We start from the raw sequence: 26,634 nt of genomic DNA, 5'->3' as shown, positions 1-26,634 counted from the left end.
GGTGATGGAATGTGCATTTGGCCGTTTAAAAGGTCGCTGGCGCACTTTACTGTCTCGCTCAGACCTCAGCCAAATCAATATCCCCATTGTTATTGCTGCTTGCTGTGTGCTCCACAATCTCTGTGAGAGTAAGGGGGAGACCTTTATGGTGGGGTGGGAGGCTGAGGCAAATCGCCTGGCTGCTGATTACGCGCAGCCAGACACCAGGGCGATTAGAAGAGCACACCAGGAAGTGCGACGCATCAGAGAAGCTTTGAAAACCAGTTTCATGACTGGCCAGGCTACCGTGTGAAAGTTCTGTTTGTTTCTCCTTGATGAAAGCCCGCCCCCTTTATTGACTCATTCTCTGTAGGCAACCCACCCTCTCCCTTCGATCACAGCTTGCTTTCAAAGGAAATAAAGTCACTATCATTTAAAAATCATGTATTCTTTATTAATTGATTATAAAAAGAGGGAGAGAACTGAGAAGGTAGCCTGGGTGGGGTTTGGGAGGGAAGGAAAAGGCCACTAAAAAAAGGTTAAAATAATGACAGCCTTTTGCTTGGGCTGTCCACTGGGGTGGAATGGGAGGGTGTACAGAGCCTTCCTCTCCCTCCCTCCCCCCCCCCCGTTCTTACACATCTGGGTGAGGAGGCTATGGAACATAGTGAGGGGAGAGGGGGCATTATACAGGGGCTGCAGCGGCAGTCTGTGATCCTGCTGCCGTTCCTGAAGCTCCACCAGACGCCAGAGCATGTCTGTTTGCTCACACAGCAGCCCCAGCATTGCATCCTGCCTCCTCTGATCTTCCTGCCCCACCTCTCATCTCGAGCGTCTCTTCTCTCCTCACGTTGGTCCCTCATGCCCTCACGTTGGTCCCTCCTGTCCTCACGTTCACTGGCATCTTTCCTATACTTTGAAACCGTGTCCTTCCACTCATTCAGATGAGCTCTTTCATTGTGGGTGGATTCCATGATTTCTGCGAACATCTCGTCTTGCGTCCTCTTTTTCTGACACCTTATGTGAGATAGCCTTCAGGACGGAGGAGGGAGGCTTGAAAAATTTGCAGCTGCTAGAGGGAGGGAAAAAAGGAGAGAATTTTTTAAAAAGATACATTTTACAGAACAATGCTTGTACTCTTTCACGGTGAACAACACTATTCACATTACATAGCACATGTGATTTCTGTGCAAGGTCGCATTTTGCCTCTTAATATTGAGTGCCTGTGGCTTTGCTGCTAGAGATCACAGACGCAGGTCCAGGCAACAGAATTCGGCTTGCATGCGGCCATGGTAAGCCATTGTCTTTCGGCTTCTGCGCCCTCCTTTCCCACATACCAAGCAAAGCTCATTGAGTGCTGCGGTTTTCCCGTTAACCTTCAGCAGCAGAAAACAAACTAACCCCTCCCATCCAATTCTCTGGGACGATCGCTTTATCCCTCCCCCACCATGTGGCTGGTATCAGGGAAGATCCCTGCTAGCCACACGTGAAAAGCTCAGCGCCAATCCCCTCCCCCCCCCCACGCTTGGCTTACTACAGGGAAGGATTTCTTTTCAGCCACAGGCAAACAGCCCAGTAGGAAGGGCCACCTCTGTCCCCTTAATTAAATTCCTGTATTTCAACCAGGTTACCATGAGCGATATCACTCTCCTGAGGATTACACAGCGAGATAAAGAATGGATGTTGCTTGAATGCCAGCAAACACCGGGACCATACGCTGCCAGGCTTTGTCATGCAATGATACCAGATTACTTGCTACTAGCATGGCGTGGTCAAGTGTCGTACCATGGAGGACGGAATAAGGCTGCACTGCCCAGAAACCTTCTGCAAAGGCTTTTGGAGTACCTCCAGGAGAGCTTCATGGAGATGTCCCTGGAGGATTTCCGCTCCATCCCCAGACACATTAACAGACTTTTCCAGTAGCTGTACTAGCCACGAATGCATCCCAAGTCCTCAGGGCAAATTAATCATTAAAAAATGCTTGCTTTTAAACCATGTTTTATATTTTAAAAGATAAACTCACCTGAGGTCCCTTCCATGGGGTCATGGTCTTGGGTACTGGCTTGGGAGGGTACTTCAGTCAGGCTGAGAAAAATATCCTGGCTGTTGGGGAGAACGGAGTGCTGTGTGCTCTCCGCAAGCTCGTCGTCCTCCTCCTCCTCCTCCTCTTCCCCGTCCACAGAATCCTCAGGTGTGGCTGATGAGATTACCCCCACCTCGGAATCCACGGTCAGAGGTGGGGTAGTGGTTGCGGCCCCCCCTAGAATTGCATGCAGCTCAGCATAGAAGCAGCATGTCTGTGGCTCTGACCCAGAGCGACTGTTTGCCTCCTTTGTTTTCTGATAGGCTTGTCTGAGCTCCTTGACTTTCACGCGGCACTGCTCTGAGTCCCTATTGTGGCCTCTCTCCATCATGCCCTTGGAGATTTTTTCAAAAGTTTTGGCATTTCGTCTTTTCGAACAAAGTTCTGCTAGCACTGAATCCTCTCCCCATATAGCGATCAGATCCAGTACCTCCCGTATGGTCCATGCTGGTGCTCTTTTTCGATTATCGGCCTGCATGGTTACCTGTGCTGATGAGTTCTCTGTGGTCACCTGTACTTTCCTGTGCTGGGCAAACAGGAAATGAAATTCAAATGTTTGCGGGGCTTTTCCTGTCTACCTGGCCAGTGCATCCGAGTTCAGATTGCTGTCCAGAGCAGTCACAATGGTGCACTGTGGGATAGCTCCTGGAGACCAATACCATCGAATTGCGGCCACACTAACCCTAATTCGAAACGACAATATCGATTTTGGCGCTACTCCGCTCGTCGGGGAGCAGTACAGAAATCAATTTTAAGAGCCCTTTATTTCGAAAGAAATGGCTTCATTGTGTGGACGGGTGCAGGGTTAATTCGATTTAACGCTGCTAAATTTGAATTAAACTCATAGTGTAGACCAGGCCTATGAAAATACAAACACAAACTAAGGGTGAAATGTAGCACCATGCAGAGGGTGTGGAAGGCTCTCTGCACTCTATATTAAGGATTTAGAGCAAGTGGGGTTTGAGTAGTATGAAAGGCCTTGTGCAGTCATTCTGCACAGGGCTGAATTTCATCCTAAAGCTATATGTGTTATTTGAGTTTACTTCATATAATCTGGCTCCTATTTCCATTTTATTTTGTTAGTTTTAACCAGATATTACATGCACACACCATAATTTAATAATGGAACCAGCACTATATTAAAATGCACTAGGGGAACTTGCAATACACACTAGCAGGGTCTACATGGCCCAATTAATATGCAACACGTTAGTGAGCTTTAGAAATCACGCTCCTGTAGTGTGCATTACCCACCATGTAGACAAACTGTTAGATTAGACTCTGAATATTAACTAGGTACCTTTTAGAGCACACCAAGAGGATCTACACAGAGTGCAGCATGTTAGAGTGCTTTACAAATCACACCCCCATAGTGAGTTTGCTGGCACCGTGTAGACAAATCCTAACACATCCGAGGGCACCCATAGTGGATAATGGAGGAAACCTGCTTAAATAGGGCAACCTCAGGAAGTGGATTTTTTCCCTATTAAATTGAATAGGGCTATACTCATATGTAACACAAATGTCATAATTAATTGTCTGGGCTGTACCGTTGGAACACAGTTTTCAGTGTAATTCCCCTGTCATTTGTAATTCAAAGTCCACAAATGCTTGTACTGTAAGAATTGAGGATCAGAGCCCTGTTTATTACAATTAGTATTATAGGGATGAGTTGGAATCCACCAATGCATCCAAATTAAGTGACTTCTGCTTTTCATTAGTTAATCCAGTCTACAATAATTTTAAATGTATAAATTACTGAACAACCACCTGCTTTTACACTCTTCAGGCATGAAAATCTGTGAATGCAAATAATAGAGTCTAACACTTGGGCTTACTCCTGACAGAATTAGAACTCACAAAAAAACAGGTGACTAAAGGAGTTTTTGCTAATGCAAATCCTATCACGCTCTCACACTGTGTTAATACTCCAACACTGCATGTGTCTAATACACAGAGGAGAGGAGTCTGTGACAGCTCTTTGCTTGAGAGCCTGTCTCTCTAGCACAAGCTGTAAGGACTTGTGCTTTTAGCTCTGGAAGGGTTCAGTTCTTGGTGTTGACAAGCTGACACACTTACAGGTGTTGCATGTTGGCAAGATTGAACATTGAGGTGTATGCTTCATACTTGCGGGGGGGGGGGGGCACCCAGAGGAAGGAGGAGTGCAAAAGACAGACTTGATGCTGGAATGCAGGTATGCACCCTACTGCTGCAGACCCTCATGGCTGTATCCAATGTCCAGTAGTCCATGAGAGACTATATAATGTTTCAGAAAGTGAAAGGTGACACAGATTCCTTCACAGAGTTTCCCTTCAGCTGACAATTATGTTGTCACTGCAGGGCCGGCTCCAGGCACCAGCCCACCAAGCATGTGCTTGGGGCAGCACCTGGAGGGGGGTGGCGCGGCGCTTCGGCCAGAGAGCAGAGCCGCAGCGGGCTCGCCGCCCTCCCCCGGCGCTCCGGCCGGTCGGGGAGAGCAGGGCCCCGGCCGAGATTGCCGCCCTCCCCCGGTGCTCCGGCCGGTTGGGGACAGCAGAGCCGCGGCGGGCTCGCCGCCCTCCTCCCGGCGCTCTGGCTGCCGGGGAGAGCGGAGCCCCTCCTCCCTGGGGCGGCAAAAAAGCCAGAGCCGGCCCTGATCACTGCTAAATATGGAGGGTTGCTCTTGAAAGTACTTGCTTTCAGTAACTGTTAAATGGGGACGAAATATTTTAGACATGAAGAATTTACTGAGATACATCATAGCCTCTCATACCCTTCAGGAGGGTCAACATAGTTGAATGGCTTCAGCAGCGTGGTTTATTCCTCTGATTCCCAGGCAGGTACAGTTTCCTTTCTCCATGACTTTTGGGGCACTATCCACTGAAATAGTTTTTGTATTAAAAACTAGAAAATTAACAAACAAAAAAACTATATTTAATGGCTGTTAAGGACACAACCCACCCACCCAAAACCTTAAAAGCATGGAAAAAAGTTAAGGAGAAAGACATGTGCATTCCTTTCCACATTCATATTGCCTACAGCTGTGTTAATAACACACTCAAACACTCCATAAAGCTTTCATTTTCATCTCCTATCACATCCCCAAAAGCAATATGTACTCCAAATTGTCAAGATTGAATTCTAATACAAAACCTTAACAGGGACCTCAATCGTATTAATGAAGAATAACTTCCCAAATGCCTGGAATGTGTAATAGTTAGGGGAGCTGAGCTGTTGATAGATCCATCAGTGGCTATTAGCCAGATTATTCGGGATGTAACACCATACTTTGAGTGTCCCCTAGCCTCTGATTGCCAGAAGCTGGGAGTGGATGACAGGGGATGGATTACTTGATGATTTCCTGTTCTATGCATTCCCTCTGAAGCACCTGGCATTGGCCACTGTTGGAAGAGTGGATACTGGGCTAGATGGACCTTTGGTCTGACTCAGTATGGCCGTTCTTATGCAAGTGTCCTGGCAGAGTGGGTCTGTCTTTTTTTTTTTCTAACAACAATAGAAATACCGCTTCATAAATCAATTTACAGATCTGGTGCTGGAACTTTCTCTACCCAAAGATAAGGGCCATCTTCCATGAGTGCCCAGGCACTATTGGTTCACAGAGCAAAGAGTTCTAATGCTCTTTAACTGTGCTATCTGTTACTCCAATATGGGACTAGCAATTTCAACATGCAGATTGTTATTGGTTTAAAAATATCAGATGTGCAGAAAAAATAAAAAGCAAATTATTTCTTGAATAAAAAATAAAGTCACAAGTGATTTAGATGTAGTAAAATGGAGGATGAAGGATCACATAGCAAGCTATTAGTAATCCTGATTCCCAGCCCCCAGGAGAAAAAATGAACCTGTTGGGGGGGGGGGGGTTAAGTAAGGTCTAATTTGTTCTCCTAATAAACAGTATATTAGATGGATGTATAAAGCCAAAATCCTTTGAAATCAACACTTTTGATTTACTATGCTAGCTAAATATTAGGATTAATTTGTGTAGTGGGTGATGTAAATAAAAATGTTATTTTTCTTCCTCTGAAAAGGCCATCCTTTTCTGTGCTTAAACAGACAATTGCTCATAAGGAGGATTCTTGGGTGAGGGAAGGAACCTGTAATACTTACTCAGAACTCACACTGATTGTGATAGGAATTGTGGAAGAGTGAGCACTCCAGAAGAGCGAGGAATGCCAGGAAAACTGAATCAGCAGTGTGAGAGTAGTGTAGTTGTTAGCTTCTTCACAACTTAAATGTTAAACTTTTTTTGTGAAGATCTTTGTTTGTATCTGTTTTTTGTCTCTTTTCCTGCACCTTTATAAAATCATATTTAGTAGCGTTTATTAGAAAGTGGGTTTTTTTGGTTGCCTTCAAAAGAAAAGAATTATTTATGTAGACATCAATTGTGAAGTTTATTTATTGATAAATCTAATCTTTGGCCTATTATACACCCAGTAGGTACACTAAAACTTGCATTAGCTCGGTGTGAAGCAAAATCTTTTTTCTTTCTTGCAGGGAGCAAGAGTGCAGAACACTGCCAAGAATTTAGGCGTGAGGGACCGAACGCCACAATCTGTCCCAAGGTAACTAAATAGTAGAATCAGTTGTTTGTGTCCAAGTCCATGATTTGTCTAGTTTGTGCCTAATCATTCTCCCAGTCACAAGCATGCAGCTCAAATTGACTTCACTGTACTTCTGGACAAAGTTTGGCTTCTTAATATCCAGAGAATTACTTGGGTTTAAAACCACATAACTCCAATTACAGTAAACTAGTTGCAGAATTAAAATTTTATGCAATACTCCGAAGTTTATCTTATTGTTTACAGTCTCTCAGTTTGATTAAAATCTAATATTCGGTTGTTGAATAATAATGACACAGTGATATACTATAGATACATAAACAGGAATATATGTAGATAACAGATAATAGACCCACTGAGATGTTAAAATTCCAGTAAGGAAACAATGTAATATTTAAGAACATAAACAATGGAAAACAACAAAGCTTCATATCAGAGAGACTTCAGGATTCTGATCAATAATCAAAAGAGAAAACTGTGTGTGTGTGTGTGTGTGTGTGTGTGTGTTTTCCTTTTTTTGAGCTTAACTCCAAAACAAGTCAAATGAAATTGACCACAGTTTGATAAGTTACAAAGGTGGGCAGTTTGTTACCCAAGTGTTAAGAGCTTTGGAAGTAAAACCAGTAGTGTGAAATATCTCCTGAATTTATAGCATTTTGTGTTAGCAAGTTTTATCTTTGTTTTCCCCAAAATGGAAACATTAAAATTCATATCACATAAGCTGGAGCATGAGAGTGTTTTTAATGTGGAATGTGTTGCCATTGTTTCCCCTTAGCTTTCTAACCATGGGGAAGTCTCTGCATTCCCAACCAGTCAACACAGTATCTTCTGGATTCCCCAGCCCTTCCTTCTTAGGAACCATCTGCGTCCCCCCTCTTTCTGGCAACTCTGATTCCACCAATTTTTCTCCAGTAGGAGAACAGACCACTTAAGTGATTTTTGTAAGGAACTCATTATGGAGCAACCAGGCATCACTCCTTGACAGTTAATCTCCTCTGCATTGTATCTGAGCTGCTGCTTCGAATATATGTGTCAGCAGGGATCCCACTGTGGGTGCACATGTACCTCAGACATGTGAGATCAGAGTCTTTCGAATAGCGGTGTTGGTTAGTTCCATGTTAGTGCCTTGTGCCACATTGTGCTCCTTTGCAAGGACAGAAAGGGCAGAGCAGGTGCAACCCTCTCTCAGTTCCCTCTTACTGCTTCTGGCAGCAAGGCAGAACCCACCTAGTGTCTGACCCATGACTCCTTAGAGAAAAAAGCAAATAATAGTGCCCATCTTTAAAAAAGGGAAGAAGGAGAATCCGGGGAACTACAGACTGGTCAGCCTCACCTCAGTCCCTGGAAGAATCATGCAGCAGGTCCTCAAGGAATCCATTTTGAAGCACCTGGAGGAGAGGAAGGTGATCAGGAACAGTCAGCATGGATTCACCAAGGGCAAGTCATGCCTGACCACTCTGATTGCCTTCTATGATGAGATAACCGGCTTTGTGGATATAGAGAAAGCAGTGGACATGATATATCTTGAATTTAGCAAAGCTTTCGATACGGTCTCCCACAGTATTCTTGCCAGCAAGTTAAAAAAGTATGGATTGGATGAATGGACTATAAGGTGGATAGAAAGCTGGCTAGATCATCGGGTTCAACGGGTAGTGAGCAACAGCTTGATGTCTAGTTGGCAGCCAATATCAAGCAGAGTGCCCCAAGGGGTCTGTCCTGGGGCCAGTTTTGTTCAACATCTTCATTAATGATCTGGATGATGGGATGGATTGCACCCTCAGCAAGTTTGCAGATGCTGTGGGGAGAGGTAGATATGCTGGAGGGTAGGGATACTGTCCAGAGTGACCTAGACAAACTGGAGGATTGGGCTGAAAGAAATCTGATGAGGTTCAACAAGGACAAGTGCAAAGTCCTGCACTTAGGACGGAAGAATCCCATGCACCGCTACAGGCTGGGGACTGACTGGCTAAGCAGCAGTTCTGCAGAAAAGGACCTGGGGATTAGAGTTGATGAAAAGCTGGATAAGAGTCAGCAGTGTGCCCTTCTTGCCACGAAGGCTAACGGCATATTGGGCTGCATTAGTAGGAGCATTGCCAGCAGATCGAGGGAAGTGATTATTCCCCTCTCTTCGGCACTGTTGAGGCCTCATCTTGAGTATTGCATCCAGTTTTGGGCCCCCCACTACAGAAAGGATGTGGACAAATTGGAGACAGTCCAGCGAAAATGATTAGGGGGCTGGGGCACATGACTTATGAGGAGAGGTTGAGGGAACTGGTCTTATTTAGTCTGCAGAAAACAGTGAGGGAGGATTTGATAGCAGCCTTCAACTACCTGAAGGGGGGTTCCAAAAAGGATGGAGCTAGGCTGTTCTCAGTGGTGGCAGATGACAGAACAAGGAGCAATGGTCTCAAGTTGCAGTTGGGGAGGTCTAGGTTGGATATTAGGAAAAACTATTTCATTAGGAGGGTGGTGAAGCACTGGAATGGGTTACCTAGGGAAGTGGTGGAATCTCCATCCTAAGAGGTTTTTAAGGCCCAGCTTGACAAAGCCCTGGCTGTGATGATTTAGCTGGGGTTGATCCTGCTTTGAGCAGGGGGTTGGACTAGATGACCTCCTGAGATCTCTTCCAACTTTAAACTTCTATGATTCTAAAGATATTTGAAGTTTGGTTTGGAAGTTTGCAAACTTCCCTGCAAAAATTCAGGTACCACAAAACACAAAGTGTAAGTATCAGCATCTTTCATAATACTCAAACACATTAAACATATTTTTATTTATTGCTCTCTGGCTTTGTCAATGTCACAATCTCCTGACATCTAACTGCTTTATGTGCAATGATCACTTTATTTTGGATTCTGCCACACTTCCTCCCTGCCCTGCCAGATGCCTTAGTCTCTTCATTTTATTATCTCTTTCTACCTGCTGCAATGATGCACTTTCTCTCAGGAAATATGTAGACTCCAGATTAGACCATTCTTAGTACGGTGTCACAGTGCTGCAGTGTGAGGGGAGATGCTGCAAAGCGATGGACATTTTCCCACCCTTTCCCGTTGAACAGAAAAGTCCTCGCTACAGTGAGCCTCAAGTCAGAATAATTGTCCTTTATTTTTGGTATTAATGTGATGGTAACTTTACAAACATTTGTTAAAAGCCAAGCTGTGATGAAGGAGTTAATAGAAATGTCAGTGTCTTCATAAATGGAGGAGCTGACAAACACTGGCAGCACAACTATTTCAGACTGTATTGATCTTTTTTTGCATTAAACCTGTTACCTTGAGTCCTTAATTTCTTAATCTGACTTCAGTTAATGTCTCTCTCTCCAAAATTCGAAGGCTGACGTATGTAGTTGTGGTGCATCTGATGTCTGTCTTAGTCTGCTGGAACCCAAGACCAAATGGGAGCATTTTGTAGGAGATATACAAATAGAGAAAAAAATAAACAGCTAATAAAACATGTGATGGCCAGCCAGTAGGAACTGGGGCTGCAAATTGCTGTGCATATGTACTGCAGTCCTTGAGAGGGCAAGGCAAACTAGAGAGCAGAGCTGTCCTAAGTGGGGCTGAGGTTACAAAAGTGGAGCTGTCCTAAGTGGAGCTTCTGCTTGTTTGAGTGATGGAGAGAAAGGTCTGACTTTGCAGCTTGCATTTGTAGCAACTGGATCACCAAAATATAACTTCAGATTTAGTTTGTTTTGCCTCTATCAGACCATTTTAATAATAACAGTACTCCCAGACTAATATGATGGCTCTTTTTCATTTTGCCAGATTATACAAGCTATGCCAGCCACCACCTCCTGCTGGGGAAGAATGAAGAGAACTACCCAAGAAGTAATCAAGTAACATATTTTAAGACATTGGACTATACAGCAAAATTAAATGGCATTCTAGTAGAACGTGCCTGGAGAATTGATAAATAGAGGCCTTTCACTCAGGATAAAGAAGTGTCTGTCCTTAATATTTTTCTATCAGCATTGGACAACTGACTTCTGGAGAAAATATTTCTGGACTCCATGCACTATGGTCTCCCTTCCATAAAACAGGAACTTCATGGGTTTTTACCTGGATATTTTACACTGGAATTAGGTTGTCTCTCTTGTGGCCAGTTCAGCAACGCAAAGTACCCCGTTATGCATTGGTAGCAGCATGAAAGCAAATTTCTAATGGCAAAGCCATTCCATCTGAACCATATAAAAGCTGTTCCTGTGTTCACAGAATGAGCTTGAAAATGGAAAAAAGGCTGAAATAAATCCTCCAGAGTTTGACACTTGACACATTTGATCTCCCGTGCACTGCTAATTCCCTTCTTTCCCACCAATATTTTATCATAATTTCCTAACTTTTAGCAATAAGGAAATTAACACTTCTGGTATATGCTATAAATGCCTATTAAAAATAATAATTCATCTCACAAGTAGTCCCATTGACTTCAGTCTGACTACTCATGTGAATAAATACTTACAGAATTAGCTCCAACACAGTAAACTTAACTATGTCTTAAGGGGTCGATTGTTGTACTGGGTTTAAAGAAGCCTATTATTGCATAGTGAATTGATGGTGCTCTTTTACCCTTTTTGAAGTTGCCATAAGAATGAAAAATAAACGTCAGTTAGAGAAAATTGACATTATGGGTCCGATTTCCACCAATAATTAGAAGTTCAGACTTTGACCTGTAAAAGCTGTCTTAAATATACCTTGTTGTGCTTCTGTATTTCAGGGGTCTTCAAACAGTAGTGTATATCTTTGTACAGTATTATACATGCTATAATACAGGGGTCGGCAACCTACGGCACGCATACCGATTCTGAGTGGCACGCAGCTGCCCACTGAGAGGAGGAGGCGGAGGGGCTGGAATGTACCACGCTGTGGGAAGAAGGGGGAGAGGGAAGTTTGGCTGCCGCAGGACAAAGCTTCTGCCTCCTGCCCCAGCAGGGAAAAGCGGTGGATGGGGGGGCTAATTGGGGCGGGGGGCCGGGACCCCCTCCCCACCGCTCTCCCCTGTGGGGGCAGGAGGCAGAAGCTTGGTCCTGCGGCAGCCAAGATTTCCTCCTCCCCCGCTTCTTCGCACAACATGGTGTATTCTGGCCCCTCCTCCTCCCAGAGGAGCAGAGCCGAGCACAGAGTGCTGGCTGCTCTGTAGAGGAGGCAGAGAGAGGTAGGGACAGGCCTGGGGGAAGGGGGTGGAACAGGTCATATCCCTCCCAGTCCCCTGCCATGAGCCGCTCAGGGCAGGGGGCTGGGAGCACCCCCACGAGCCGAGCACCCCAGCCCTCTGCCCGGAACCCCCCCAACACACACCCAGCCGTCTGTCCTGCACCCCCACAGCCCCAGCCGTCTGCCCTGAACCCCCACACCCCAACACACACCCATCCCTCTGCCCTGCACCCCCCACAGCCCCAGCCCTCTGCCCTGACCTCGAGTCCCCCCCCAACACCCAGCCTTCTGCCCTGCACCTTCACACACACCCCAGCCCTCTGCCCTGAACCCCCCCCCACACCCCAGCCTTCTGCCCTGACCTCGAGTTCCCCCCTCACCCAGGCCTCTGCCCTGCACCCCCCCCACCTAGCCTTGTGCCCTACACCTCCACACACCCCAGCCCTTTGCCCTGACCTTGAGTCCCCCCCCACACCCAGCCCTCTGCCCTGAATCCCTCCACACCCAGCCTTCTCCCCTGACCTCGAGTCCCCCCCCAACACCCAGCCCTCTGCCCTGAAGCCCCCACCCAGCGGGCTCAGCAGGCTGGCGGTGTAAGATCAGCATTTTAATTTAATTTTAAATGAAGCTTCTTAAACATTTTGAAAACCTTGTTTATTTTACATACAACAATAGTTTAGTTATATAATATACACTTAATATACCTTCTAAAAAAATGTTAAAATGTATTACTGGCACGCGAAACTTTAAATTAGAGAGAATAAATGAAGACTCAGCACACCACTTCTGAAAGGTTGCCGACCCCTGCTATAATAGCTAAGCAGTGTACATTGAGCTAAGGGCAAACTTCTAGCTTTAAACTGGAATATTTTGCATTTTAGAGTATTTAAGATAAAGCACAGTTTTGAAGCTTAATATTTTTATACCAGCATATACAATATTTTTTCAGTTACATTTTACAGTTGTAGAAGTCGTTGGTTTTGGAGATTGGTAACTTTATAATGTTATGGATTTAATTTGCAGCTGTATTGAGAATGTTGAGGGACCATGACAAATATACACGTTTAATTGTTTTCTGGCCAAAGTGTTTTTAGAGAAAATAAATGCACCAAAATTACCCTTCACGTTCATGCACATTAAAGCAAAAATTATGTTTTAAAATATTGCTACTAGTAATAGTTAGATATTAGAGAGTAGCATATATAATCTAAATGTATAAGTATTTTCTGTACTACAGCTAGTTATAGTTATGCTTTGGCACAAAAACTTCTACATCATAGATTTAGCAGATCTATATTTACTTATTTATGAATTTTCAACACATTTATTAACTCTAACTCATACAGAAATATGTCAATACAGAGTTGTACTTTGCAAAGAGTGTTCTTTATGTAGGACATACAATGGGTTTATTACTTTTCTCCAAAGGAGAAATTAATATGCCTACCTTCTTCAGTATTCTTGATTTTGCTATAAAGAACTTAATTTTGGTAACAAAGTAAATATTTTTATATACACACAGGTGTATATGCGTGCACATATAGCTGCAGTGTGTGTGTGTATTCATACCAATTAAGTAGTGATCCAAGCTTAAATGTAAAATCTATTGAATTTCCTTAAACTGTGACAAAAACAAGTTACACTGAATGTTTCATAAAGTCACAATTTTCCTTCCATTCTGTATGTTTACACCCTTCTAATACTTGTTGGAAGGTGTGACTTTTTGATGCGTTTTGATAAACACACAATTCTATTCTCATGGTAAGATATACATGAAATAGGAAAACCTAGGTTGTTTTTCTGGGATGACCCAACACTTGTAGAAAATAAAGGGTTGGGGTTTGGTTTCATATAATTCCTATTATAGTCAGAGAATCTCACAGTTTGCATATTTTACTGAGAGAGGGTGTAGGCTAGGATAATCCCTACTCTATTCAGAAAGTTGCAAGAGCTCTTCAGCTTCTGCTTGGTTGAATATAAGAAATACATGGAATGCACTATTTTCTCATGCCAGGGATGGTACCATTGTGTAGCACATGTTTAGTATGACTATGTCATCATTTAGTATGAGCCCAAGTCTTCATGTGAGACTGAACTACATAACATGTTTATTTAGAAGCAAGAGTGCTATCAGGTGAGTGAAATGGACATTGCTGCATGATATACCCAAGTGAAGTGAATCTGCCACATGAACATATATTATCAGGGACTAAATAAGGAGACACTACTTTATTGCTCCCTATTTTTGAATATAAACTGAGTCACATTGACAGTGCAGGAGTGTAAATATGCCACCTGTGTAATATGGTTGTTTTGATTGGCTTTTGTTTGCATTTGAAAGCACAGGATAATAGATATTTATTAAACATTGAGGTCAGATTGGTATTAGACAAAGTCACTGAACCAAACTCTTCAATTAGAGTTTTGTCTGAGCAGGCATTGAAGATTTTGGCCCTGTGTTTGTGCATCTATTTTTACATTATATGCTCCAAATACCTCTGGGGTTGGGAAGACAAAAAGAGGTGAGTGCCCAGCTCTATTTGCTCTAGGAAACACATTTTTGAGGGTTTATGCAACTCTCATAGGTTCAGTATGCAAGCCACTTCCACCTCTTAGAACCAATGGCCTGTGCTGTGAATGAATGTAGGTTTTAGATAATGTTTGCAAAGGCACCTAAAGGGTTTAGCCCTCAACTCCAAATGAATTTCTATGGGAATTGGGTGCCTGACTTGCTTAGCCGCCTTTTGATAATCCCAATCTTAACCATTTCAGTTGCAGACATCTTGCAGTTTGCATATTCTCACACTTGACCCCATTTTCCAAATAAATCACACATCCTAACACATTTAAGCCCCAATTAGTTCAGATTGGCATTGAAGAAGCCTTACTCTTAAATTATACATTTACAAATCTTTGTAACTGACTGTGCCGGATGTCTTTACCCCCATGGTATGTACACACACAGGATTAAAAAATAGTTTCTCATCACACACATTATGTTTATCCTCTCATAAATTCTTCTGCTTGCAAGTGACAAGAAGTGATAACTTACAGGAAATGTTAAATCTTCTTTTCTTCTGCAACCAGTTATGTAGCTTATTTGTACTGCAATATATTACAGCAATTTGGGGAAGATAACTGGTGTGTGTAACTTATTTTTTCATACAAATTAACTAAACATCTGAAGAACATTTAAATAAATATGTGTGTGTATATAAAAATGTAATTGCCACTGCATCTTAGTAGTAATTACAATTTTCATTCTATGAAGGATATATAGAATATTTAAAAATCTAGAAGGAAAGGTTAATAGCCATGAAATAGTTAATCCATTACAACATTCATGTCTAGAGGAAGATTATGCTTTTATTCTAGGGTAGAGCTGGAGTGACAGGGACAGTTTCTATAACTGCCACCTATACGTTATTGGCTGTTTAAAAGTCCTGGTTCTTTGAAATGAGAACTGATCCAGTCTGTTCCTCAAAATTAAGAATCCAAATAAATTAAAAATGTCATAACACTTACTATGTTGTCCTTTTAGATTTTAAATGTACAAATGTAAGATAATGAATTAATTCCAGTTTCTAGTTGTCAAACTTAGTTTTTTTGCATTAGATATACACAAATGTAAGGTGTTTTTGCTGTCAGCAAAAAAACCTTCAATTTCAAACCCTCTGAGACAACTTTTTAGTATATTTAGACAAACCTCTTTGGGTTTTCAGCACAAGTGCTTCAGTTTAACTTCTTAGTGCAGTCAAGAGCTGCCAGAGCTACTCTTTTGATTGTTTTGGCTCTAAACCAACAAACTAAATTCCATTAGGCACTATAATAATTATATTTCAATCAGTAACTTCATTGATTAGACTCCCATGTACAGTATAGGATTTCTATAATTCAATCAGTTTTTATTATGCCTCATGGTTCTGCTTTTACTGAAAGAAAATGATAGGTGAATGGCATCAGTTTTTGTATCACTAATCCATTGTTAGATATATTGTATATATAAGAAGACAAGTACCTGAAGATGTGAGTACCTGTCCTGTTGCATAATGGTTAAACAATAGTTCAAAATAGGAAAGTATCATTGGTTGGCTTCAAAATTAGAAGCTTTAAAATCTAAAGTTGTAGTATATTTATGCAAATATACTTTACTTGTTAATTTTGCAGCTAGGCAGGTTTGTGTCTGCCAACATAGTTGCTTATTTTCACTATTGTTGTTTTAATATGCTGTCTGCAGGATAGTTCTTAAAATTAACACATTGCCTTAAATGTTTTCTCTCTATGTGCTCGTTGAAAATTGCACATAGTGCTTTTCTAATTGTACTCCATCAGTACACCAAGCATTTGTAAATTAGATGGAAATCCATACCGATCTCAGGATATCTAGATTTTGATGTATAAAAAGATATTGAACTCACTTATTATATTTTTTGTAAACTGACTGCATTGATTTTTATATACTGTATATATTCATTAACCATTTTTCCTTCAAGAACATAACTTGTTAAGGATATTTTCGCTGCCTATAACTGATGTGGGCTTTTTTGCATATAGTCTCTGTGTGTGCCTGCTATGTGTGTATAAATGCATGTACTGTATACATAAGAGATGCGCAGATACTAATACCTATGAGCAACTGCAAATTGCCCAGTGACTGACCATGCCAAGTTGTCATTTCTAGGACTGTCCTCCAGAAAAGACAATTCCATGCTAGAAATCTTTTTTACTTAGAATTGAAATACCATCTTGAAAATTATTCCTCCCACAGTCCAAATGCACAGGGTAGTGGATTCCCAGGTTGGTACATATTTGCAATTACCCATAATTGAAAGTCATGGTTTTACCCACAACATATTTAGTGTATGTATATATGTACTGTATGAATACATATTTGTCAGTTTAAAATGATTATAGCAGCACTGTTCCGTTTGTAACACCGTAGAGTGTGTGAAGTCAATTAAGCTTGTGCAACACTTAAAAATGTTTTAATTTTTGCATTGCAGTAGATGCGCATATTTTTCAGATGAACATATTTTTGTAACTCCTCAGTAAAAGTCCTAGAGCATTACTGCTTTTAATATATATATATATATATATATATATATATATATATATATATATTCATACAGTGTATCAACAGTTTCTCTTTGAAAACTCCCAAACTAGCAGCCATGTGCTTAGATAATTTTAACTTTGTTAAAAATAACATTTGTAATTTAATGTTAAATCTCTTGACACGTGGATTTTAATTACATATTTTCTGGTTTGTAAAGCATCTATGTAGCAGACTTTGAGTCAGTTACTATATTGATTATGGTTTAAACTAATACTGTGTACTTTTTTAGAAATCATTTATTTTTTTAGTCTACCTATTAAAGACTGGAATACTAACAATGTATTGCAAAGCACCAGATGGTAATAAAATAAACATTATATGGCCATTGTGAATCTTTCTTTATACAGAGCATTTAAATAAATATATGATGTTATTTTTGTAAAGACACTTTCAGTTTTACTGAACTGTTTGGTACACCACCCATCAGAATTCTGCTGGTAGAGAGTAAACGTCAAACAACAAGAATTGTATTTTTAAATATATACTATTTTTTTCGAAGAATGAAGGGCAGAATTTAGGAACTTTGGTGATGATTTGATTTTCTTTTCCAGTGCCTAATTCCCATTTAGGCACATTTGTAATATTGAAAGAGTTGGAGGTAGGCTTGCTCATGACCACTGTGTGCCATGGGATGGATGTGCCTAATTTTCTGCTGGTGTGGTCAAAGATTGTGTGTCTAAGGCCATGTCTATACGTACAGAGCTGCAGTAGCGCAGTTGTATCCATATAGCTGCAGCACATCTGGTGAAGATGCTCTATGCTCTACTATCATAAAAAACCCACCTCTGCAAGTAGCAGAAGCTTCTCCCTCTGACATAGCACTGTGAACACATGCTCTTATGTCACTCAGGGAGTAGAATATTCACACCCTGGAGCAATATAAGTTTTGCCGACATAAGCTGTAGTGTAGACATAAGATTTTCAAACTGACTTTAGAAGATGAAACACTTGTGTCTCAATCACTCCTAAACCAATAGACGCAAGTGTAGGTGCGTAGATCAGCTCCTGATTGACTGATAAGATTGCGGCTCAGCTCCAAAAGTTGATCTAGTCCAATATCCTGTCTTCCAACATCCTGTCTTCCAACAGTGGATAATGCCAGATGCTTCACAGGGAATGAACAGAACGGGTAATTATCAAGTGATCTGTTCTCACTATCCACTCCCAGCTTCTGGCAATCCGAGTGTAGGGAACACCCAGAGCATGGGGTTCCATTCCTGACCAACTTGGCTAATAGCCATTGATAGACCTGTCCTCCATGAACTTATCTAATTTTTTTTTAACCAAGTTATAGTTTTGGCCTTCAAAACATCCCCTGGCAATGAGTCCCCATGTGTATTGTGTGAAGAAGTACTTCCTTTTGTTTGTTGCCTATTAATTTCATTGCGTGGTCTCTGGTTTTTGTGTTATGTGAAGGAGTAAATAACACTTTTTCTCCACACCATGATTTCATAGACCTCCATATCCACCCCACCGTAGTTGTCTCTTTTCCAAGCTGAAAAGTCCCAATCTTTTTAATCTCTCATCATATGGAAGCTGTTACATACCCTTCATCCTTTTTATTGCCCTTCTCAACACCTTTTCCAATTCTAATTTATCTTTTTTGTGATGGGATGACCAGAACTGCACAGAATATTCAAGGTGTGGGTTTACCAAGTATTTATATAGTGGCATTATGATACTTTGTCTTATTATCTATCCCTTTCCAAATGATGCCTAACACTGTTTGCTTTTTTGACTGCTGCTGTACACTGTGTGGATGTTTTCAGAGAACTATCCACAATGATGCCAAGATCTCTTTTTTGAATTGTAGCAGCTAATTTAGACCCCTATCATTTTGTATGTATAATTGGGATTATGTTTTCCAGTGTGCACTACTTTGCATTTATCAACACTGAATTTAATCTGCCATTTCGTTGTCCAGTCACCCAGTTTTGTGAGATCCCTTTGTAACTCTTTGCAGTTTGCTTTGGACTTAACTATTTTGAGTAATTTTGTATCCTCTGCAAATTTTGCCTCCTCACTGTTTACCCCCTTTTCCAGATAATTTATGAATATGTTGAACCACACTGGTCCCAGTATAGATCCCTGGGAGACACCACTATTTATCTCTCTCCATTCTGAAAACTAACTGTTTATTCCTACCATTTGTTTCTTGTCTTGTAATCAGATACTGATCTATGAGAGGTCGTTCCCTCTTATCCCATGAGTGCGTACTTTACTTAAGAGACTGTGGTAAGGGACCTTGTCAAAGGCTTTCTGAATGTCCAAGTACACTATATCCACTGGATCACTAGGGACCGCTGTGATCATCTAGTGTGACCTTCTGCATAATTCAGGCCATTGTACTGCCCTGAATTAATTTCTATTTAGATGTTTTTCTAAAATATATGCTCTAGTTCAATCTTGAGTTGAAAATTGCCAGTGATGGGGAACCTACCTCCCTGTTAAAAATGTGTGCCCTTTTTTCCAGTCTGAATTAAAATGATACCAATGAGCCATACACGATCTGTTAGTGAAGATCAGTGTGGCCTTAGAAGCTAGTTACCAATCTGCCTAACAAGTGGTTAGACCACAGGCAGCAGCAGGTTTGCAACAATTTAATTTTGGAGGAGTAAAAGCAACTGAAATATTAGACTTTGCTGAGCAGCTGTTCCTCCCCCCCCCCCCCCATTTGTTTGTTGTAAGAGCAAGTTATCAGCTCCACTGTGTTCTGAACATGGCTTCTAGGACACCACACTGATGTCTTTTTGAAAATGCTCATCCCATTAGCCAGAGTGGAACCTCACAGTCAGGAGCAATAGAGAGACCCTTTCATGGGGAAGAAGCCATATTGCTCAGGAGCAGCTCAAATAGTGTTGCGAATGCCCTCTCTTTTCCCCATCTGCACCTGCAGTGACTGGGGACTGCTGCATCGCTCTTCTCCTTCCCTCCCTTTTCCTCATGATGTGGGGAAGGAGTAAGCTGTCATGTGCTGCATCTAGGCCTGGCTCTAGCATTTGTTCTACCCACCACTACCATTGGATGGTGGGGATGGTGCAAAGCTGGGTCACTGGCTCCCATCTAGTATAGGGGAAAGGGGCAGACACAGTTTGCTTCCCAGCTGGGATAACCATTAGTTAATAAAGGTGCATCCACTGCATTTAACCATATGATGGTCTCATTGTTTCTCTATCCATGTCAATCCCACCTCTTGGCACACTCTAATCTCCTCTCAGGCCTGGTCTAGGCTAGGGCTTAAAGGTGCAATGTTAGATAGCTCCATCTACCACCTTCTAAAACTTTAGTCAAGACAAGGTAAGTTGTAATTTAGCATATACCAAACTGGACGAGATGAAGCATCCATGACCAGTGCTTGAATGGACAAAATTTAGGCCTAGTTTTAAAATAAAAGCTGCACAATTTTAAAAATTCCTTTCTGGTGTTGGGTGGCTAGTTTTGGAAATAGGAACTGATATCAGAAGTTTTTAAAGTTGCTCCTGGAAATTGCCTTAAGAATTCAAAGAATTCAGTGGTCCTGGGGCTGTAAATGAGTATGGCTGAATAATGACCACAACAGCTCTGTGTAACATAGCTGTCTAATGTTTATCAACTATAAAATGCTTTAAAAAAAACACCACATCATAGAGAGAAAGCTCTTCACTCACAACTGGAATATAACCACATCTAGGGGAGGACTATAGCAGCTTTTCAACAGAGCACAGAAACTGAAGGACAATATCCTATCTAGTTGAAAAATTTCTCTTTCACTCAAACAGTCTTTCAGGTCTAAGCTGTTGCTCAAACTTTTGTTGACTTGTCCTTTATACACAATTGCTAATTGGTATAAAGCAATTTAGGAAAGCTTGCATTCAAATGGCCTCAGGGAAAAAAACACACCCAACACTTAGATTTTATGAGCTTCTACAGAATCCTGTGCAGGAAATGAATGTCCAATAGGGCAGCAACTTCAAATTACAGCAAGTCTTGGCTGCAAAATGTTTCATTTTAATTGAATGCTGAATTACTGAGATGCAATAGTGACCATACAGACTAAGCCCTAAAGCTTGACCTGTTCCTTTACCATCCTGAGTCATGATCATCTCATTATTGATAGTGACAATCTGTAGCAATGCAGAGATGAGAAATGAAGGACATGGAATCATGAATGATTTGTGACCTCATCCATAAATGTAATAAAAAATGTTTTGGTGAAGTTTCTTAGCTAATCAGTTATCATACAGTGGTGCCTGGAAAAAAATTAAATTACACAGAGTGTCCATGACAGCTCACATGTTAGGGGAAACTATTACTATAGTATAATAATGCCTTTAATGAGAGGTAATGGAGCACACCAAGCAGGAAGGGATTAATAGGCTACTGAAGGCCCAATTAGCCCAAATCGTGACAGCTGGAGCATGAGGCAGACTTTCAGAGAGGGGCTTAAAAAGAAGAGCTCTGGTGGGGAGGGAGATGGTGCAAGAGCTCTCATTCTGGATCATAAGGTTGGCTGGGGCCTGGGGAAGACTAACGTCTAGCAGAATTCCCAGACGAAAGGGGAGAATTTGTTTTATGTTGTTTCATGCTTGTTTTGGCCTTTGAGTGCCCTACAAGAGAAGAACTTAGACCTAGTTGGAGGGCTAAGTCACTGTAATCTAGAAGCAGTGGTGGCTGGTGGACTTTGGGGCAGATGGGGACTCAAACTACTGTTTCAAGTGGCAGTGGTAGGAGCAAAAGTGGCAGAGACTGTTGGATGCTGCAGGAGAGTCAAGCCCCCATTTGGTCTGTGGTGTGGTTCTCTGCTCTCCCAGAGTTTTTCCTCACTGAGTTGCTGTTGAGCTGCTTATGGAGAATCACTCTGGGACCTGCTTCTACTGCTGAGTTTTGTTCTTTTGCTCCTGGGGAAAGGCATGACTGTAGAGAGTGCTCATATGCTGGGCTCTAATTTCCCCAGGCTGGTGTGCTCTAGGTATCTGTTTAGAGTGTGCCAGCAGGGTCTACATGGGACAGTTAGAGCAGAACATGTTCCAGGATTCTACAGGCACCGCAGCCTGTGGCTTGGATGGTGAATCCAGCATCCCACAACCTCACTGAAATCAGCGTGCCACGCTGATGAGTCAAATATTGCAAATCAGTACTGTGTGCGCGCCACAGGAGTGGCGGAGAAGAGTACCCCAGAGGCACTATAGATCTGCCGTGTTTTTGTGTTAGACTTGTGAGAGACATGTGTGCGTGTGCATGCACACACACCCCTTTTAAAAAAAAAATTAAAGTGTGCACTTGCTCCTTTGGTGGGGCGGGACCTTTTGCCTTCTATACAAGAGCTGCAACTGCCTAAAAGGTGCTGGAGCAGTGGAAGACCAGCAGGGATGCTAAGTCTGAGTGGCTGCTGCACCACACACACAAGACTGCCATGGGGACTCTGGTAAGGAAGTCCTATAAGAGGGAGCAACTACATATATAAATCGGAAGGCAGAGTTGACCCAATGTGTTTTTTCAAGACTAGACAAGGACAAGACTGAATCCTTGTCTTGCATGAAATATCTGCCCGATGACCTTCACTGGTGACTATTTCCTTTAAATGCTGCTCAGAATTATTAAAAAAAAAAAAATCTATTACTAATGTTCTCTCTCTCTCTCTGCAATTAGGATGTGCTATGTGTTTTATTTTATTATAATACTACACATGTAAATGATATTTGATTCTTTCTGTAGAATATTAATTGGCTGAAATTGTTCTCTTTTATTACTGGGTTTCTTCCTAGGCACAAGGTGTTTTGTTCTCTTGGTACCATGCATTTCTAAGAGATTATGCCACATTTAACACACCGCAGACTTGTATCACCCTTGAAAAAAATTGAATGCCTCCCACTTTTGCCGGGGCACCAAAAACATATTTTTAGTATTCTAATCCTCACAGCTGCTTTACAACATCTCAGTGCTGAGGACATCATCCTGAGAGGTACTTAACGCCTATTATTCCCGGCCAAGAAGTGGAGGAATACACATCCATCAACAAGACAGAACAGAAACTATACATAACTATATCTGAACTTAGATGAAGGAAATAACGTGAGGATCCAAGGTAAGAGGACAAGTGCTCAATGGTGTGAAAAACATGAACAAAATGTGCTGAGTGTCTGGCTTCTGCTGAAAGATTTGAGAAATCGATGCAGAGTGGCTGGACTCCGGCCACATGACATTATTGGCATACATCACTAAACAACCCTCACATTTTAAAGATTAGATTCTATTTAAATGTCTGTTCTCTTGATTCTTCATCCAGAACATGTTTAAAGAAGTACAAGTTTAGCTACAGGATTTTTTTGTGGGGCGGGGGGTTGCAATTGTACTTGTACTGCTGCTGAGCATGAAATATTTTTATATTTATACTTCCGTTAGGAAGCATCATGGCCTCTAGAAATTGGGGAGCACTCTGACAGTGTGTATATTACTGTGAGTATCAGAAATAGCAATCGAGTGTATTATCTGGTTCAGGTCCCAGTGTAGTGAATTGACAAATTTCCATTGGCTGATTGAATGAATCAGAAATACCTAGACTTCCATCTGAGCGCCTCACTAGCTGAACTCTTGTCAACTTCATTAGCTCACCTAGATTAGTAAACAAAAAATGGCCCAAGACGTACTGCTGTGATAGGATAAGGAGAAACAGCGTGCAGGCAATCCCAGGGGACTGATCAAAACCAGCCAGTCATACAGTAGGTCTTATCAAACCAATACAAGATTGCAAACAACTGAATGTGATTAACTGCATCAAATACAGTTCTGCCCAGCACCACAAAAGTCAATAACATACCATCATCAATATTAAGAAACAAATGTGCTTGTTATCTTGATCAGTGTTGTAGTTTGTCTGAAACCAGACTAAGTGGTGGTAATTTGTAAATTCAATACAACTGTTATTCTGAAACATGATCAAATATTTTAGCAATATAATAGACACTAGTCAATGGGAAAGTTGATCATGCTTTTATGCATCCTTTATTAAGAGGTGGCCTTACAATAGGTTAAATGGTTTGGAATTATGACAGCACAGACTTAAAAATTAATAGTGTGAGTAATACTTGGAAATAAATAAGTACAGAACTGGCACATGGTTGACGGACACTTGTGGGCCTGAGATGGAGAGAACAGACTGTAGACTTTTATTTCTGGACTAATTCCCTGGCCTTACTTTAAAAGAAAGCATTAAAATCTGAAACCTCAGTACTGTATTCAGTTGCCTCATGTAGATGCTCATCACACAAGAGAAAGGAAGGGATAGAGAATTTCTGATGGCCTGGATCTTAACCTTCCTTAAAGAAAAACACAACTTCTGTCAGAGGTGAAAGTAACATGCCACAAGGGGCCACAACTGTGGTTCCCTTAATAATAAATTTGTTAGTCTCTAGGGTGCCACAATGCTTTTCACTAATGCTCAGACATATAGGGCCAAATCATGGTCCATATGACTGGCAAGGAGAAATTTACCATTCAGTTTAACGGGAGCAGGATTTGGTCCATTATCTGCAGTCTTTACATCCTCAATTGCTAGGAAAGTAGGAAACAGAACTTTTGAACCAGTTAGGATATAAGTGGAATAATTACATATATTGTACGTTAGATAAATGGTTATAAAGCACTTGATTGTCCAGTTTAAATGAGGCCAAAGATGGTGCTGCAAAAAGAATAATAGAGATTATTAGTTTGCCCCAAGCCATATCCTTAACATTTACATAGGCTGTAAACCATATGAGAGCAAAAGGTCCAAGATGTGTCCTTGCTTATGCACAGGGACATTGATAAAGTTCAAAGTAGAAGCAGTGATAATGGGTACTGACAGAAATGTCTCTGTGGCTGGGAATCTGAAAGTGATAATGGTTCAAACTGGGTAGCTTGCTACTTTGTCTCCCAGGACATATTAGCATATTAAGACATAATAAGGTTGTATCTATGGAGGGAACGGTGATAGCAACACTACTAGGTGTTCTACTGGTTGGGGGTGGGAGGGCTGGATGATTCAGGAGATAAGTAATGGGATATGGAGTGTTTCACCTCTATATCACTAGTTCACACGTGGATCAGGTTGAAAGTGAATAACAAACATTTGGAGATTATGTATATTCTGTGGACTCTGTGAAATGAATGTGTAATCACAGTCTAGTTCCCCATTCTTCTCCCCAAAAATCTTGTTCCTGGTGCAGTAATGTTCAGATCAAAGCATCATCATTACGACTGAGACCCTTCTGGCAGACTCATCAGAGGGGCCAAACAAAGAGGCATGGGAAATGAATTCTACCCATGACTGAAGAAGGTATTAGAGAGGTGCCACACATATTTAAAAGGTGGTGAGTCAAGTACAATTTTCAGTTTGTTTTCATTCTATCTTAACACAGTACTTTCCATAGAGTTGGTCTATTAACTTCATGAAGAGAAGAAATATAAAGTACAGTCAGATTGTTGCAAGATTTGATAACACATCAGTTCTGCTTTTAATAGAGTGAAACCTCATTCACCTTTTGTGAAATTACGGTTTTAGTTACAGTACTGGTGCTCCATTCCACATATAGCCAACTCCCATACCTTTTTAAGGAAGATTTATTCTAGAAAACACAAATATTTGCCAAACCAGATTTCAACAGAGGGGGGGAAAAAATCTCTTTATACCTGTGTATCAAAGTGACGCTCTCACACTGTCCCAGTCATAGGATTCTGGCACGAAGATAGGAAAAAAACATTCATGGTATCCACCATGTCTGAAGGCAAAATGTACACTGTACCAATCCAATGTAACTGTTTTCATATTCAGAAGTTCTATCCTTTGGTTAGCAAGAAGCTAAGAGTCAGCCACCGGAGTAGTGCAAAAAGTTTTGCATGTAAAGCAAAATCTGTGAATGTTGATAGTTTATCAGTGTTATAAAAGAGGCAAAACAGATCATTTATTTTCTGCTATATTTTCACAGACATGCAATTTGTATCCGTTGTTTATGCCAGTGAACATCAACATTAGAAAATAATTATATTAGTCCATTCTCTATTGTCCACCTCTCTACCACTTGCTACTCAAGTTAATTATAAAATGTGTGTGTGTGTGTGTGAGACTACATCAATACAGCCAAGTATTAAAATGCATAAAGTCATGTAATACAAAGCTAGGAGTCCCATATCAACCATGTATTAGCTTGATTCTGCATAGTATTTTATATTCATATAAATGATAATTAACTAGTAAAGTAAATTAAAACAACTTTAATAAAGGGATCAGTCATAACTAACCATGTTAGTAGATAATTATGGATGAAATGTATCTTTTTCTCTAAGCCCCTAAAATAGAATTAATAGAAACATATTAATGACTAAAATAATAACACATTTTTAAAAATTGAAAGGTAACTAAGGGAGAGGGCCTCGACAACAGGAAATCTGAAAATTTGTCCAAAGTAAGATGGTCTGCATGAATGGTTGACTTTTTATTTTTGGTGACCTAAATTTCTTTAACCCAACCATTACTATAAATAGCTATATTTGGGTTCCAATCGTGTTCTAGTTTTACCCAGTGATTGGATGGCCCATTGTTAACCCAGTTGATCACATATTATTATGTATCATAATTAAAAGAATAAGCCAAATCAGGGAAAGCTAGCCCTTTGTAGACTTAAATAGAATTTTAGAACTCACCCTTTGACTTTTATGTTGCCACATGAATTTTCATAGTTTCTCCTGCCATGTTTTTAATGTCATGTCAGGAATACCAACAGGGATACACTG

At 41.2% G+C, this 26,634-nt stretch overlaps 1 protein-coding gene across 2 annotated transcripts in view; it reads left to right on the top strand.

Moving 5' to 3' along the window:
* The window catches only part of PREX2 (phosphatidylinositol-3,4,5-trisphosphate dependent Rac exchange factor 2), a 280,651-nt gene extending 263,439 nt beyond the window's left edge, over positions 1-17,212 (top strand). For both annotated transcript variants that reach the window (XM_054020338.1, XM_054020337.1), the window contains exons 39-40: positions 6,557-6,624; positions 10,386-17,212. In XM_054020338.1, the coding sequence (XP_053876313.1) occupies positions 6,557-6,624; positions 10,386-10,431 (114 nt within the window). In that variant the 3' untranslated portion in view covers positions 10,432-17,212. The remainder of the gene's footprint in view (positions 1-6,556; positions 6,625-10,385) is intronic.
* Positions 17,213-26,634: the final 9,422 nt, after the last annotated feature.

The sequence above is a fragment of the Malaclemys terrapin genome, chromosome 2 (assembly GCF_027887155.1).
Source record: "Malaclemys terrapin pileata isolate rMalTer1 chromosome 2, rMalTer1.hap1, whole genome shotgun sequence".
NCBI classification, from domain to species: Eukaryota; Metazoa; Chordata; order Testudines; family Emydidae; genus Malaclemys; species Malaclemys terrapin.
This window is presented reverse-complemented; position numbering and strand designations above follow the sequence as displayed.